Source organism: Chiloscyllium plagiosum, unplaced genomic scaffold, assembly GCF_037043375.1.
Source record: "Chiloscyllium plagiosum isolate Xiang-an unplaced genomic scaffold, Cpla_swu_hap1 HiC_scaffold_5, whole genome shotgun sequence".
NCBI classification, from domain to species: Eukaryota; Metazoa; Chordata; class Chondrichthyes; order Orectolobiformes; family Hemiscylliidae; genus Chiloscyllium; species Chiloscyllium plagiosum.
In genome coordinates, this window is record NW_028270143.1 from 54,730,038 (window position 1) to 54,747,903 (window position 17,866).

The 17,866-nt window shown below is 39.9% G+C and overlaps 1 protein-coding gene across 3 annotated transcripts in view; it reads left to right on the forward strand.

The window, feature by feature from the left end:
* ino80c (INO80 complex subunit C) overlaps positions 1-17,866 on the forward strand; it is a 43,841-nt gene that overhangs the window by 15,675 nt on the left and 10,300 nt on the right. For 2 of the 3 annotated variants that reach the window (XM_043690052.2, XM_043690051.2), the window contains exons 3-4: positions 4,113-4,224; positions 5,623-5,690. In XM_043690052.2, the coding sequence (XP_043545987.1) occupies positions 4,113-4,224; positions 5,623-5,690 (180 nt within the window). Of the gene's footprint in view, positions 1-4,112; positions 4,225-5,622; positions 5,691-14,895; positions 17,376-17,866 lie in introns of those variants that run through there. The other variant, XM_043690053.2, reaches the window with a different exon arrangement.

Below are 17,866 nucleotides of genomic sequence, written 5' to 3' on the forward strand. Positions count from 1 at the left end.
TTCCTGAGAAGCAATAACTAGGGGGCACTGTTTTAAAGTAAGGATTATGTCATATAGAGGAAGTTTGAGGAATGCTTATTTGGAACTTATTTTCTGAAAGGGTGGTACAGCGGGTACCCTCAACATTAAAGAACCATTGAGCTGATCACTTGAAATGCCATAGCATACAAGGGTACGGTCTAAGTACTGGAAAATGGGATTAGAATTGATGGATGTTTGATGACTGGCATGGACTGAAGAACCACCTTCCATGCTGTAAAAACCGACCCTATAACTTTGTAAATTTTGAAGCAATTGTGTGGATCCACAATAGTGAAAGCCATTTTAATTTTGTTTTGTTAATCTATTATCAAAGTTAAATGGAAAATTTTAAAGGCAAGACACTATTCAGGACCAGGTGCTTTTTTTATCACCCCCCCCCCCCCCCCCCCGCCATCTATATTTTCAAGTTGTTGTATGTTCTGCACAGAAATCAGTGATTTTAGGTGGTACTCCTTTACAGTTTGGAAGACGTTATTGTCACGCCATGTACTCTGCTCAAAGGCAGACTGCTGGTCCTTTGTTTGCTGATGCTTCACGCTGAATTGCTTTTTTAGTAGGTTTTGTTAATATTGGTCCGAAGAAGGCATTGTCTAATATAAATCCATTAATTTTATTGAGGGTTTACTAGATTAGAAGACAATCAGGCACTGGGAAAGAATGCCAGCAGCTGATTGGTGCTGTATAGTGTTACAATCATCAGTTCAATGTACTGTCAAGAATTAATGTGTGTGTGACATTTTCTCACTGGTACATTAATGTTTTTCAGCATGCTGGGTTGAGGGCATTGTTTTTAACTGGAGAGCATTTTATTTTGCTGTACACTAACCAATGAGTATTTAATGCTGAAATTCATTGTGAGGAAAAGAAATGTTAAATTCTTAATTTTTCTAAATGCAAGAATTCTTGAAATGATGTTATAAACGAACTATTTAAAGAATATTTGATTTTAGCAGAGTTACTTGGCATTGTTGAAGAATAGGTTAACGCTCCTTGAATATGATGTGGAGGTGTCAGTGTTGGACTACGATGGACAAAGTTAAAAATCATACAACACCACGTTACAGTCCAGTAGGTCTATTTGTGGAAGGACTACCTTTCGGTGTGCTGCTCGTTCATCAACTAGCTGTGGAGCAGGATCATAAACCATAGAATTTATAGCAAAAGATTACAGTGATTTTTGAGAATTTCAGCTCAGGATGTAAGTTTGTTCGCTGAGCTGGAAGATTTGGTCTCAGACACTTTGTCACCATGGAAACTATGGTTGGGTTTTATAAAACCCATCTGTATTACCACTATCCTTTTGGGATGGAAAACTGCCATTCATGTGAGGTTGACCCTTTAAAACGGCCTAGTAAGTCATTCAATGGTATCAATTGCTTTAAGTCTTAACAAAAAAAGGAATATAATCAGTCAGACCACCTGGCATCACCCACCTAGTAGCTCAGTATCATCACTACTGATTAAGCTGATTGCATACTGTAGGACATGGCTAGATCATAGAGTGTGATGAGGGAACTGGCAAAATGAAAAAGCATCAATCCCCCTGCCATAGATGCACCTGTCCATTATAGTATTAACAAGGGTGACAACAGGGCAGTCCTCGTAGAGACAAGGTGCTGTCTTAACATTTGAGGATGTTCTCCATCGTGTTGTGTCACCTTGCAGAATGGTATACGCTTTGAACGCATCTAGAAGCTCAAGACTAGCCATCCATGAGGCATTGTGGGAGATTATCAGGGGAATTGTACCCCAATCCTATCTGCAACCTTATGCCTTAGCATGTCCTCATCTTGGCCATTTCTACCAAGCCAGGGATCAACAATGGAATGTACAAAGCTCTCTCTCCAGGAATAGCATCAGGCTTACCTAAAAATGAGATATCAACCTGGTGTAGCTACAAAACAGGGCTACTTGCCTGTTTAAAGAGCATTAACAGCAAAAGATAGACAGGACTAAATGGTTCCACAGCTCTTGCATCCAATCTAAATTCTGTAGGCCTGCCATGAATGATGGTGCTGAAAATGTGTTGCTGGAAAAGTGCAGCAGGTCAGGCAGCATCCAAGGAACAGGAGAATCGACGTTTCGGGCATAAGCCCTTCTTCAGGAATGAGGAAAGTGTGTCCAGCAGGCTAAGATAAAAGGTAGGGAGGAGGGACTTGGGGGAGGGGCTTTGGAAATGCGATAGGTGGAGGGAGGTCAAGGTGAGGGTGATAGGCCGGAGTGGGGTGGGGGCGGAGAGGTCAGGAAGAAGATTGCAGGTTAGGAAGGGGGTCCCTCCCCCAAGTCCCTCCTCCCTACCTTTTATCTTCGCCTGCTGGACACACTTTCCTCATTCCTGAAGAAGGGCTTATGCCCGAAATGTCGATTCTCCTGTTCCTTGGATGCTGCCTGACCTGCTGCGCTTTTCCAACAACACATTTTCAGCTCTGATCTCCAGCATCTGCAGCCCTCACTTTCTCCATGAATGATGGTGAACAGTTAAACTGCTCACTGAAAACAAAAGCTCACAAATGTCTACAATGGATGGTTCCCAGCACATCAGTGCAAGAGATAAAGCTGAATCATTTAGAACAGTCTTCTGCCAGATGTGCCAAATGGATGATCCATTTTGACCTCCTCCAGAGGTACCTAGCATCACGGATGTCAATCTTCAGTCAATTCAACTTCACGTGATATCAAGAAACAGCTGGAGGCTTTGGATACCACCAAGGCCATGACCCTGACAACATTCCAGTAATAGTATTGAAGACATATGTAGAAAATAGCCCAGCTATTTCCTGCACACCAAAACTCAAGACAAACTCAACCTGGATAATTACTGACACATCCTACTCTGCTCTCAATCATCAGATGGAAAGGGTCGTCAACAGTGCTTTTGTGTAGCACTTGCTGAGCAATAATATGGTTGACTCTTAATTGCCCTCTGGGCATTTAGGGATGGGCAAGAAATGGTGGCCTAGCCAGTGACATTCACGTCCTGTGAATGAATAAAAGAAGAATCTAACTGATGCAGTTTTTTTTCTGCCAGGCTCACTCAGCCCCTAAACTCATTGTAGCCTTGAGTCAAACACTGACAAAAGAGTTGAATTCCTGAGGTGAGGTGAGAGTCACTGCCCTTGTTACCAAGGCCACATGTGACTAAGCGTGGCCTTAATGAACCATAGTAAGTTTGGAAACAGTGGACAATACAGTTCAAATTCTCCTCCGGTTCAAGTCATACTCAGCATGTAGGAAAATGGTTGTAGTTGTGGTTGTTGGATGTCAGTCATCACACCTCCAGGATGTCTCTGGTAGTGTTCCTCAGCATTGTGTCCTCGGCCCAACCATCTTCAACCGCTTTATTAATGACCTTCCCACTGTCATTAGGTCAGAAGAGAGGATGTTGATTGTCCAATGTTCAGCATCATTCGTGACTGCTCATAGACTGACACAGTACTCTCATACGGAACCAAATGCAGCAAAACCTGTACAATACCCACATTTGGTACAACAAGTGGTAAGAAGTATCCATATCACAGAAGTGCCAAATAATGACCATTCCTAACAAGTGAGAATCTAACTATATTCAGTTGCATTACCATTACTGAATCCTACACTATCGGCATTCTGGGAGTTAATATTGACCAGAAACAGAACTGGATGAGTCATATAAAAACTGTGGCTACATGAGCAGTCTGACTAGGAATTTGCTACTTTCTCAGTTTAGTTTTCACTTGAATCAATGTTGATGCAAAAATGGATACAGTAACTGCATGCCAGATTCACCTAAGGATACTTGTTTAGACAATACTTTTTTGGGTAGACAAGAATATGTATAGAGGCTTCGTGTTTGTAAACTGCAACATACTTTTGTATATACTTAATTAATTCTGTGCATTATTTGAATATAACACCATCAGTTCCCTTTTGTTTATATCTAATAAGAAAGCTGAGCAAATTGCAAATTATTTTTGATAGATCTAAAAATCCATATTACACTAGTTTATTAATTGCATGGATAAGAAAAAAAAAGTTACAAGTAAACAAGTATCTAACCACCTTCTCCATGTCTTTGTGATGTTAATTTTCAGCATTCTGGCATGGGTGGTGCAGGTGCTGGGAAAAAGAGCCGTGTTTGGAAAAACCTGAAACAAATTCTTGCTACTGAGAGGATGTTCCCATGGAAACTGAATGATCCTAACTGTGAGTTTCAGTGATATTTGCTAGCTCGTGTTTCTTTTTAAATATACCCAACATTCATATATAATCATATCAACCTTCTACAATGTATTTTCAGTTATTCAAGAATGTACCATCAGCTTGTTGGTTATAATTTTCCAAATCCCTTCTAAATTTATGTTTAAAACTGGTAAAGGGAGCATGTTAGACTTGAAAGAAACATTAGCCTTGATTACACCTGTCTGCAATGTTAAATTATGCCATATAGTAAGAAACCTAAGGGAGAAATTTATTTTTCTTCACTGCTTAAAATACTTATCTTTTCAACAACATTATTTTCCTTATTCATTCCTGGGATGTAAACATTGCTGCCAGGATTTACTTTCTAATTGCCCTTAAGAAGGTGGTGGTAAGCCACTTTTCTGAACCATTGCAGTCTACATATAGCAAAAATGTTCCAGGATTTTGACTCTGCAATAGTGCAGGAATGCTGATATAGTTGCAAGACACATTGGAGTTTTCATTTGTCTGCTACCACCCTTCTTCGGTAGAGGTTGTAAGTTTGAAAGATGCTGTAGAAGAAGCCTTGCCCGAGCAAATGAAGAGTTTCCTGTCACTTTCTTGACTTGTGCCTTGTAAATAGCAACCTACTTTTGGGATTCAGAATTTATCATGCAATTCCCAGAGTATCATGTATACTTGTAGCTACGGTTTTATAAAGCTAATCCAGTTAAGTTTCTGATCAAAGGTGACCTGAAGGATGCTAATAGTGGGGAGTTCAATAATGATAGTCATTGAATCTCAACGAATGATGGTTAGTTTTGCTCTTGTTGGATGTGGTCATTGTTGCCATGTAAGTGCCAAATAATGTCACTGATGAGACCTCCCCAAAATGTTCTCCAGATTCAATTTGCTTTGAATATCTGAGGGCCAAATCTTTAAGACACAAATCTTAATATAATTCCTGTAACATGAAAAACTTGGATTTAATAGGTGCTGCACAAAAGTAAATTGGACAATAATATACTGCCACTTTTGCAATTCTATCATAATTCTACTGTGAATTATAGGAATATTATAAGTAGTAGTATAAGAATAATTGCAATTATGCTATGTTGAAATAGCAGACATACTTTAAGATTGTAGACATGTACCAAAGCCCATTTGTTAATGTGATTCTTTATTGGGCGTAAATAATATCAATAATTGTGCTTTCTTTACTTTCAGAAATAGGTCCTCTAGCTTTGCTGGTATGCTGCACCTAATCCATTTGAGCAATTACTATTATTTCCAAAAGGTGGAATTCCATAGATAGTAGTCATGTGTGATTTTTCTGTATCCTTAAAAGTTTCTAATATTTACCTAGTCAGATGTCAAACACGGCAACAACCAATTTCATTTTTTTCTTAAAATCTTCTTCAGATTCCAGCATTGATGCTCTTCCTTCCTTTAAACCAGCCAAAAAATACTCAGATATTTCAGGACTTCCTGTAAGTATAGTACATTGTTTTTATTGCATTAGGTTGACTTTCTGCAAGTATTAAATTCTTGAAAATTAGACTCAGTTACCTTTTGAACATTGTCCTCACACTCTACTGTTGCCATTTACCATGTTAATCTGAAAGCATTATTTTGTTCCGAATTCTACATCAGCAGTAACCTGTATTAGTTTGGTGCTTTTAAAGTAAAAATGCTCAAGCCATTTTAAAAGTACAAGGAGAATAAAAAGAAATCTAAACAAGAGGATGGTACAAATATGGAATGAGCTGCCCGTGGAAGTGGTGGAGGTACAATTACAACATTTAAAAGACATCTGGATGAGTATATGAATTGGCAGGGTTTGGAGGGATATGGGCCAAATGCTAGCAAATTTGATTAATTTAAGATATCTGGTCAGCATGGACGAGTTGGGTCAAAGTCTGTTTCTGTGCTGTGCATCTCTATCACTATATGATTTTCAAAGAAACTGGTTGATTATCAATGACCAGAAGCTTGATTGAACAAGGTGGAGAGATTACTAATCTCTGATCAGTTGATTGGCCACTCGTAGAATGGGATGTACAAGGATAACAGCAAAGGAACAAAGTTTGATAGTTCACAATAAGAGGTTACTGACATGGGGAGGAACAACACCGTAGAAGGATTTAAGCTAAAATAAACTTATCTAGTACACCTGTGATTCAGCAGGGAGTTGTTTTTCATACTTTTTCTTCACAGTACATAAATTACATAATTTAGGGGAGGTGATTGTCCGATTATCACTGGACTATTAATCTGGAGAGCCAGATAATGTTCTACTATACCAGGGTTCAAACCGCGCCATGTTAAATGGTAGAATTATAATTCAATAAAAATCTGGGATTAAGAGTCTGATGATGACCATGGAACCATTAGAAAAAGCCCATCTGGTTCACTAATGTCCTTTTAGGGAACAAAACTGCCATCCTTACATTGTCTGACCTATACGTGACTCCAGACCCACAACAATGTGGTTGACTCTTAACTGCCCTCTGGAGAATTAGGGTTGGCCGAGACAGTCATGCCTGCATCCTGTGAATGAATAAGGAAAAAAAACTATATGGGACTTTAAAATTTGTACCAATACAATGAGGCAAGGAAAAACTTCTATAAAGTGAAGTTTTGTGAGGAACTTCTATTTGAATCCTAATACAGTAGTGTGTTGTGGGGTAGAAGCATATTATGTTCTTGCTGTATCTTAAGGAAATTGGAATAAAAAAATTCCGAATTATCATCTCTGTCTCTGTTTTCTGTTATGCTTGTGATGACACTACCCCCTCTATAAGAAAGTGTATACCAACTGACTGAATGTGTTATCACAATTAAGTATAATTCTGTCTTTACTACACATGCACACAGTCACTCAGTGATGTGTGTGCACACAGCTGAATTGCATAGTGAAAGAGGGTCTGTCTGAGCTTCCCTCCCTAGCCTAGGAGCAATAAGTACAATTGTGACTGTCCACTGCTATCACAGCTAAGATTAACCAGCCAGAGTTTGAATCTGGAACCTTCAGGTTCATATGGTAACACCAGATAGTGCATAAACCTACCAAACACCAACAAAGCTCCAGAGTGTTCCGTTGCCCTTGAATATTTTTATTATTTGAGTATAGACAGAACCCGAAGACTTCAATTAGAAATACTGAGGTTAATGGGAATTTAAAATTCTGCACTGTTTGTCTTTAACAGCACCACTTATGGTTTTCATATACAAATGCTCTTGGCTTAAACATTCTTCCCTTGTTCTCCACTTCATCCTTTATCAAAATGTCTCATTAATAGCAAAACATTGTACTGGTAAATACAAACAAAGTTAATATTATACAGGTACAAATTCTGGGAGAGCTGTTGTATCTCCAATTTATCAAACTTTTAACTGTCATTGTCTTTATATACTTTGCAAAGCAATGGCATAGGAAATGAAATGTACAAGTGTCATTTTCAAACATTTCTAAATCACTCAGTATATGTAGGAAAATAAAGCTCTATTACTTGTCATTGAAGCAAACCTAATTTGAATGAATTAAAATGCAAACCAAATTGTAGTTTATCATTAAACTTTTAAATGTAGCAGTGGCATAATACAAGAACTGTCTTGTTAATGCAGAAAAATGCAAATAAGCAATTTGAATTCATGTTTCAAAGGTGAAGTTTTCAATAGTAGAAATTTATAGGATAAGTCATTCGGCTAAGCATGTCTTTCCCAGCTGAGAGACCAACATAATCCAGCATTTGTTCCTTGGATTTTTTGGCAATATAGTTTATTTTAAATGTGAAAAATGTTTTTTGTCTGTACCATGCTTTCATGTTACTGAGTTCTGGAATCCCACTCCTAGGATTTCTCTCAACTGTCCTCTAATCCTTATCATTTGTTATGATCTCAGATGATGTTACTAATGTACAAGTCAGATCCCAGGATGAAATCTGGCTGGATAGTTTTTTTTAAACAGAGGTGGAGTTAATTCACTGAAACGTAGACGCAAATAGCTACGGTTTTCTTTAATAAAAGAGAAGTTTATTACATAAAAGGAAAACAGTAAAATAAACCAAGCTACCAAATTACAGAACAGGACTTTCAAACGCACAGCGAAATGAAGTTGCATCCATTCCTCAATATCATCAATTGGTAGTGTTTCAAATACAGAGAAATTATCCTTCTACATTAAATCTTTAGATGTAACTTAATTGCTTCTCCCCAGTTTTTGTCCTGTAAAGTTGTCCTACATAAATCCTCTTTACACTGAAAGCTTAGACTTTCTCGGTATTTTAATAATCTGTCAATTTATAATTAAACACTCCTGGAAGTTTCACAAGTTAAACTTTTTGATGCATTTCAATCAATTCTTCCCTCATCCTCTTCCATTCCAAAAAAAAAATCGATCAGGCTATCCATTCTTTCTCGTTATTAAAATTCCTTGCAACGCCTATGTCAGTGCCCTCTGTACCCCTTCTAATGCAATTATAATCTTCTGAGAACAGAAACAGAAATTCCTGGAGAAAGGCAGCAGGTCTGGCAGCATCTGTGGAGAGAAAGTAGAGTTAACATTTCAAGCCCAGTGACCCTTCATCCAAGCTGCCTACATTATTCCTATAATGTGACCAGAACTGTGCATAGTACTCTAACATTGGCCTAACTGGTGTCTTGTACAGTTATATTAGATTACTTAGTGTGGAAATAGGCCCTTCGGCCCAACAAGTCCACACCGACCCTCCGAAGAGCAACCCACCCAGACCCATTCCCCTACAATTCACCTAACCTGCAAATTTTTGGACTGTGGGAGGAAACCAGAGCACCCGGAGAAAACCCACGCAGACACAGGGAGAATGTGCAAACTCCACACAGACAGTTGCCTGAGGTGGGAATTGAACCCGGGTCTCTGACGCTGTGAGGCAGCAGTGCTAACCACTGTGCCACCGCGCCGCCCACCATTCTGATAAACATCTACTTGCTCTTGTATGCATGCCTTGCCAAATTACAAAAAATCACATTTGTTGTCTTGTCCATCTTATCTGCCTGCCCTGCCATATTCAGGATCTGTGGGCATGAAATTTAAAGACTTATGTTCTCTACACATCTGGGTATCCTACAGTTTATTGTGCGTTGCTTCACTCTCTGGTCAAACTTCATTTGCTACTTTTCTGCCCATTCCTTCGATAATAACTTGCCATCTACACGTTTACAAACATACAACCAATTATTATCTCAACTGTAAACTTCTGAATAATTTCCCTTCTATTTACATCTAAAGGTTGGTTCATATCATGAACATCAAGGATCCCATTACTGAGCGCTGCTAAAAACAAGCTTCCAGTCACAAAAACAACCATCTATCATTTCCTTTTTTGTTTGCACCCAAATTGCCACTTTCCTGGGATTCCATGAGCTTTTACATTTCCAACTAATATGCAATGTGGGACCTTATCAAAAGCCTTGCTAAAATCCATGTAAATTACATCAACTGCAAATGCTAGCTTAGCCAGTGTTGCCTGTATCCCGTTAAATAATTTTGTAATAGAAGTGTGCCATGTGTCAAAATGTTTATGTACTGAATGTAAGTTGATTGGGGAAGCAAAGACTGAAAGAACTTTAATTATGTGAACTTGGGTAAAATAAGCATTGTATGTAAGATTTATTTCCGCTTTTTTATTGCATTTCAAATACCACCACACCTGCTGCTTACAAGGAAATTTCAGAGCCACTTGGATTTTCTTAGGAACTACAGTTAATGTGATGATTTTTCCCCTTTTGCTATTGATTTAACTTTTATTGTATACTAGAGGAAAGTAATTCTGATTGAGAATGCTGTTTATAGACCTTAAACTGGAATCTATTTAAAATAATTTTCTTAATCTGGTTTGCAACATTATAAGGAGTACTAGGTTATATTTCTCCTCAAAGTGAAACAGAAAATTCAATCCTCAAATTGGATTTTATGTAAAATGAGGTTCATTCTGCTCTCAAAATGCAAACTGGCTTAGATAAATCTTTTCCTCCTAGAATAAAAAAAATGCACAGCATACCCCAAACAGCAGCCAACTTTCTTATTTCATTCTGCACCATCTCACCCCAGACCTGACTCCTGAAATAACAGCATCTTGCTTTTTTTTTTGAGGAAGGTAGAGAATAAAGGTAAGATTTGAAGTTACTAAAGTTACAATTAGATGTCAAACAAGTAAACTACCACAAGGAGATCTGCAAGCTAAACATAAATAGATTATGGACTAGGCAAGCAATTGTGTAATTTATTGATCAGAACAGAATTCTAATCCTACCACATCAGGTTTCAAATGATGGTCTGCTTCCAAGGAAATAAGAGGTGGTGTTTTTATGAATGTCCCCATCTCGACTGTTATAAAACCAACATGTGAAATGGGGCAGAGGTGTTTTGGAGTGCCGTTAGCCAAATATGCTGAGTGGCTCCCTCCTGAAGTTCCTTTTGCCACAAAAGACAACTTCCAACACTCTGTTTGATTCAACATGACATTAAGTAGCTGAATGTATTGAATACAGTGAAGTCAGTGGCTCCCATCAATAGACTATGGTCGACGATGCCCTCCACCGCATCTCTTCCACTTCCCGCTCCTCCGCCGAGCCCCGCCCCTCCAACCGCCACCAGGACAGAACCCCACTGGTCCTCACCTACCACCCCACCAATCTCCATGTACAGCGCATCATCCGCCGTCATTTCCGCCGCCTCCAAACGGACCCCACCACCAAGGATATATTTCCCTCCCCTCCCCTATCAGCATTCCGTAAAGACCACTCCCTCCGTGACTTCCTCGTCAGATCCACACCCCCCACCAACCCAACCTCCACTCCCGGCACCTTCCCCTACAACAACAGGAGGTGCAAGACTTGTGCCCACACCTCCCCCCTCACCTGCCTCCAAGGCCCCAAAGGAAACTTCCATATCCACCACAGATTCACCTGCACCTCCACACACATCATCTATTGCATCCTCTGCACCCGATGTGGCCTCCTCTATATTGGGGAGACAGGCCGGCTACTTGCGGAGCGTTTCAGAGAACACCTCTGGGACACCCGGACCAACCAACCCAACCATCCTGTGGCTCAACACTTCAACTCCCCCTCCCACTCCACCAAGGATATGCAGGTCTTTGGACTCCTCCGTCGCCAGACCACAACAACACGACGGTTGGAGGAAGAGCGCCTCATCTTCCGCCTAGGAACCCTCCAACCACAAGGGATGAACTCGGATTTCACCAGTTTCCTCATTTCCCCTCCCCCCACCTTGTCTCAGTCAAATCCATCAAACTCAGCACCGCCTCCTAACCTGCAATCTTCTTCCTGACCTCTCCGCCCCCACCCCCACTCCGGCCTATCACCCTCACCTTGACCTCTTTCCACCTATCACATTTCCGACGCCCCTCCCCCAAGTCCCTCCTCCCTACCTTTTATCTTAGCCTGCTGGACAAACTTTCCTCATTCCTGAAGAAGGGCTTATGCCCGAAACGTCGATTCTCCTGTTCCCTGGATGCTGCCTGACCTGCTGCGCTTTTCCAGCAACACATTTTCAGCTATTGTAGTAATTAGTGTTCCAGCATATACGTTCCTTCTGTCTATGTGGAAGGATATCCAAGTGTGCTTTCCTGCACAAAATACAACTAATCTAAGGCATTTACTACCCTTTCAGCTTCCACATTCATATCATTAATATGATGCAAAGAAACATTGGCAAGGTAATCAAGAAATATCTGATTTCCAAATAGCCTGGTCACCAACATTTAGTTCTGATTCCATCAGAGCCACTGGCCCACTTTTCATTCACAGTTTTGATCCAGAGAAATAGGCACAAGCTGAATACCAGAATAAAGGTGATGGTGGCTTAACATAGCATTATCGTGATATTTGACCAAGTATGACACCAAGGACTCGAAACAAAATTGAAACCAAAAGGAAAACTGTCCACAGTCCTACCTGACACACACAAGGATAGTGTAGTTTTTAGACACTAATGTAAATGTCTGGGGCATCATTTCAGAAGGTGTGTCAGGGATACATCCTTAATTCAACCTGATTGAATTCAACCTCTGAGAAACTTGATTGGTACCAATTATGATATTTGTAACAATGTTTGAGGACAGAGAGTAAAGCAAGTCCTCTTGGGATGCACTAAAGGGTCAGTAGTATTATGATCCCTGCTGTACTAAAACAATAGTACATCTACTGAAAGAGTACAGATATTAACCAACTTGTAGTGAGGGTAGGATTAGAATATGAGATTGTATAAATTGAGTCTGTTCTCACTGGAACAGAGAAGGCTGAGAAGTAGTGTGAACACAACATAAAAGAGAAGACTAGACCATGATTTGTCAAGCCTGCTCCACCATTGAGTATGATATGGTTGATCTTGAGCTTGAGCTCCATTTTCCTACCTGCCCCTTGGAGAAATTTGAATTCTTAAATTATAAGTCCATTATTCTGTAAAGTGCTAGATTCCCCACCTTGTGTCTATCCTATAGACTGGCTTCAGAATCCTCTATTACATAAAACATGTGTACCACATTTATAATAATATAGGTTCAGTTGACTCAGCATCTCATTACAGGATAAGCCTGTCACCTCAGTGATCAATCTAGTGAACCTTCACTGTTCTGTCTCTAGGTATAAACTTTCTTATTTACGGAGACAAAAACTGCTCTGGCCTCTCTGGGTATCGTCTCACTTAAGAACCAAATGATTGTATATTTTTCATTGGGGCCCTAGAACTAGAGGACACAGTTTTAAAAAACAATGGTCTCTCATTTAAGACTGAAATGAAGAATTTCATTTCTCAAATGGTTGTTAATCTTTGGAATTTTCTTCCACAGAGAGAGGCAATGGGTATATTAAGGCTGAGGAAATGTTATTTAATTGACGAGCAATTATTGTTATGAGGGATAAAGTCCTCATGCCATGTAATAATTTTTCCTGTTTCTGCTTCCAAGGACATAGAAAAATACAGCACAGTACAGGCCCTTTGGCCCTCGATGTTGCGCCGATCCAAGCCCACCTAACCTACACTAGCCCACTATCCTCCATATGCCTATCTAATGCCCGTTTAAATGCCCATAAAGAGGGAGAGTCCAACACTGCTACTGGCAGGGCATTCCATGAACTCGCGACTCGCTGAGTAAAGAATCTACCTCTAACATCTGTCCTATACCTACCACCCCTTAATTTAAAGCTATGCTCCCTCGTAATAGCTGACTCCATATGTGGAAAAAGGTTCTCATGGTCAACCCTATCTAAACCCCTAATCATCTTATACACCTCTATCAAGTCACCCCTAAACCTTCTTTTCTCCAATGAAAACAGCCCAAGTGCCTCAGCCTTTCCTCATACAATCTTCCTACCATACCAGGCAACATCCTGGTAAACCTCCTCTGCACCCGTTCCAGTGCCTCCATCTCCTTCCTATAGTATGGCGACCAAAACTGCACACAATACTCCAGATGCGGCCGCACCAGAGTCTTATACAACTGCAACATGACCTCAGGATTCCGGAACTCAGTTCCTCTACCAATAAAAGCCAGTACGCCATATGCCGCCTTCATCGCACTATTTACCTGGGTGGCAACTTTCAAAGGTCTGTGTATATGGACACCAAGATCCCTCTGCTCATCCACACTACCAAGTATCCGACCATTAGCCCAGTACCCCATCTTTTTGTTACTCTTACCAAAGTGAATCACCTCACACTTACCTACATTGAACTCCATTTGCCACCTTTCTGCCCATTCTGCAGCTTATCTATATCGCGCTGTAACCTGTCACATCCTTCCTCACTGTCAACAACTCCACCGACTTTCGTATCATCCGCAAACTTGCTCACCCAACCTCCTAGCCCCTCCTTGAGGTCATTTATAAAAATGACAAACAGCAATGGTCCCAAAACAGATCCTTGCGGAATTCCGTGTTTAATTTACCAATCCTCTTTGATTTTATAATGTTGGCTACTTTTTTTTCATCAACATTTTGGTGGTTCTTTAGTTTCCAAAATACTACCGATCCTCAGCCTTGCTACTATTCTTTCCAGTGTTATCTTAATGCAATACCAACCATGACTTACTGAGTAAGCTATGGATGGATCTTTCGTGTGTTCATTCATGGGATGTGGGCATCACTGGTGAGGCGGCAGTTAGTGCCCATCACTAATTGCTCAGAGGGCACTTAAGAATTAACTACATTGCTTGGGTCTGGAGTCACATGTAGACCAGACCAGGTAAGGATGACAGTTTCCCTCCCTAAAGGATATTAGTGAACCAGATGGGTTTTTCTGACAATTGGCAATGTTTGGCATAGTCGTCATTAGATTCTTAATTCCAGATTTTTATAAATTGAATTCAAATTCCACCATCTGTTGAGGCAGGTTTTGAACCTGGCTCCCCAGAACATTATCTGAGTCTCCAGATTAACAGTCCAGAGATAATACCACTAGATCATTGCCGCCACCTTCTTTCTGAGTTTGTTTTCCAATGGTATGTATTTGTGTTGAATATGTTGAATTGTTTCTTTAAATGTTTCCCATGATGTATTTACTGTTATAATTTTTAATCTGTTCAACTTTGGTCAGTTCTCCTTCACACTGATAGATTTGGTTTTGTTTAAATGTTGGATTCTCTTAAGAGTATTTTTCTTTCAAATTAATGTGAATTGGATTATGACCAATAGTTTCTACTGGATCTCTTTCTATGAGATGGCTATTTGAGGAAATGAGTCCACCCAACAACAACCATCCCTTCACAGAGTGGGGAGAAGAATCCCTGGCCAACATAGGAAGACGAATTCTGGAAGTTCCTCACCGATTCTTTGAAGACAATAAAAATGGATTCCAGGCAATCACAGTGAACATAAGGCACATCATACAATCTTTTGAAGTTGTGCACTTTCATATGCAGTTCTAGCCATCATATTATAGGAGGGATGTGGAGCACTTAGAGATGGTACAGAAGAAGATTATCAGGTTGTTATCTGGATTGGAGCACACTAGTTGTAAAAAGTTGGATAAACTTGGATTGTTTTCGCTAGGGCATCAGAGGCTAAGAGGTGACCTGATAGACGTATATAAAATTATGATAGGGTGGATTGTTGGAGTCTTTCTTCCAGGGTGGAAATGTTAAATACTATGGGACTAGACTTAGTGAGAGGAGAAAAAATTTTCACACAGAGGGTGATAGGTGCCAGGAACACTCAACAAGTGAAGGTGATAGAATCTTGACTTACTGAGTAAGCTATGGATGGATCTTTCGTGTGTTCATTCATGGGATGTGGGCATCACTGGCAAGGCGGCAGTAACGTTTAAGGAGCAGTTAGACACATTAACAAGCAGGAAATAGAGGGTTTGGACCACTTAGGCAGATGAGTTTAGTTTAGAAAGGTGACATAGTAGGCTGATGGGCCTGTTCTTATATGTTTTCTTCCAAAGAAGAGAGATCTTCCAACATTCTTCTTTGTTTACTTTACTTTTACCCATAAGCTAATTTTTGCACTCCCTATCAATAGGTTAATTTTTTTTCCCATCTTTACCTGATCTGGCCTACAAATGCTTCCTGACCCGTGGTAATGTGATTGACATTTAACTGACCTATGGGCAATTAGAGTTGGGGCATTAAATGCTGGCCTGGCCAATGGTGCCCATATCCTGCGAATGAATTAAACACAAAATCATACCCCATTCAAATTAGTGCAGTGCGTGGTATGAAATTTTAGTGACTCCCTGCAATATATGACTTGATCAGAGCGAACAAACATGGTTCAATCTGTACATTATTATATTTTGATACAATTGTGGTAGATAAGCATGTGTCTTATGGATATTATCTATTGGACTTCTTAAAAACATGAAATGATGTTCCGTCCAAGAGGTTAATGGCAGAAATTAGAGCACATTGAATTGGAGGTGTCTTTTGAATTAGTTTGGAAATTGGTTGGGATGGAGAAGATAGAGTCAAGATATATGAACCCAATAAAGATAAATTTGAGCATTTTCTAAAAGGTGAAAGAAAATGGTAGCAACAGCAGCAGTGTTTATCTATGCAATTTCTTTTACAAGATGGTTTCCCAAAGTAATCTTCACATCCATACTGCACCAAGACCTATAAGGAAGTACTGGGGCAATTTGCAGAATCTTAGAAATGGAGTTAAGTTTTCAGATTAAAGGAGGCAAGAGAGAGGGTTTACAGATCTTAAAACCAGAACTTTGGAACAAAATAGTTTTATGCAAGCAATCTGAATTGGAAATTTGTGGCAGGAATTAGAGACGATGGTTTTCCCTTTTGCTCACTGGATATTAAAAAATTAAACACATTAATGGATAGAGGGAGAAAGGTGGTGATGAGCTGGAGCTGCGTGTTGTCAGCTGATGCAATTTCCAATGGTGTATCAACCAAGGGTTTCCCTCCATTGTGTTGATAGGACCCTGTTCATATTTGGTCTCTCCACTTTCCTCCCCCACCCAGCAGAACCAGCATTGTTGTAACTTTACTGTTGTTCTCAGCTTCCATGCCATCAGCTTCCACATTAAATGAACCACCCGCTGTCACCATGTTTTCCTTCCATTTGTTTCAGCTTTCTGAGGAACCATTCTGAAGTTGTCTTGTTGGTTGTGCTCAACAATCTCTCCCCTTCCACTGAACCTTATGTCAGCTTGTGAAATACAATACTTACTTTTTTATCTCCTTCTTTCCTACACTATGCAGAACTGGTGCAGGTTAAGTGACCACTTCGAGGAACACTTTCAGTCCCATTGCCTGTCATTTTAATTCCCCCCTTCACTCCCATTGAGATCTCTTTGTCCTTGTAATTCCATTGAGGTTGGATGTAGATTCAATAAGCCACAAATCATTTTTTGGTGAGGCATGTTCCAAAAATTCTGGACATCTAACATGGAGTTGAGCAGGTAGACACAGTGTTTGCCTGCGCCTCTGCATTAGTAATCCATTGACACTACCACTAGGCCAACATCTGTCCTTGATACCTTCGGGTCAAAAGTTCTGGTTCAGTCTCTTCTAGAGGGCATCTACTAGTGCTGCTTCTACTATTCTCATGTACATGGTCTCTAGGCCCATATTTTGTTTCTTTGCTTGTCTTTCTATCTCCTTTTGCTTTGAGTCCGTATTCCTTTTGTTATTTAAGGATCTTTCTTCTTCTTCTTCTTCTTCTTCTTCTTCTTCTTCTTCACCATTCCCTATTTCCAGTGCTGCAAACCAATTAAATCCCAACATTTCTAGTTTTGATGAAAGATCACAGACTTGAAAGACTGGCTGTGTTTCTCTTTCAAGATAAGTTGTCTGATCTGATTATTTCCAGTATTCATATGGTTACGTTTCATATTTGCAGCATCTGCAGTTTTTTTTTGTCCTTTTTTTAATTCATGATGTCTCCACGGTACTGCAGGTAGTGGTTAATTAGTAAAGGGCCAAGGATAAATCCTTGGGGATCCCAGAGCTAACAGAAGCCATTGCAGGTGGAGGTTTGGCAACTCAAGTTATTAAAAGCTAGTAGAAAGCTACAAAAAAGCAATTAAAAAAGTTCGTGGAATGCTGACTTTTATCTCAAGAGATTGGAATGCGAAGAGCAGGAAGTTGTGCTTCAGTTACATAAAGCATTGGTAAGAGCCATTGTGGAGTACTGCATTCAGCTT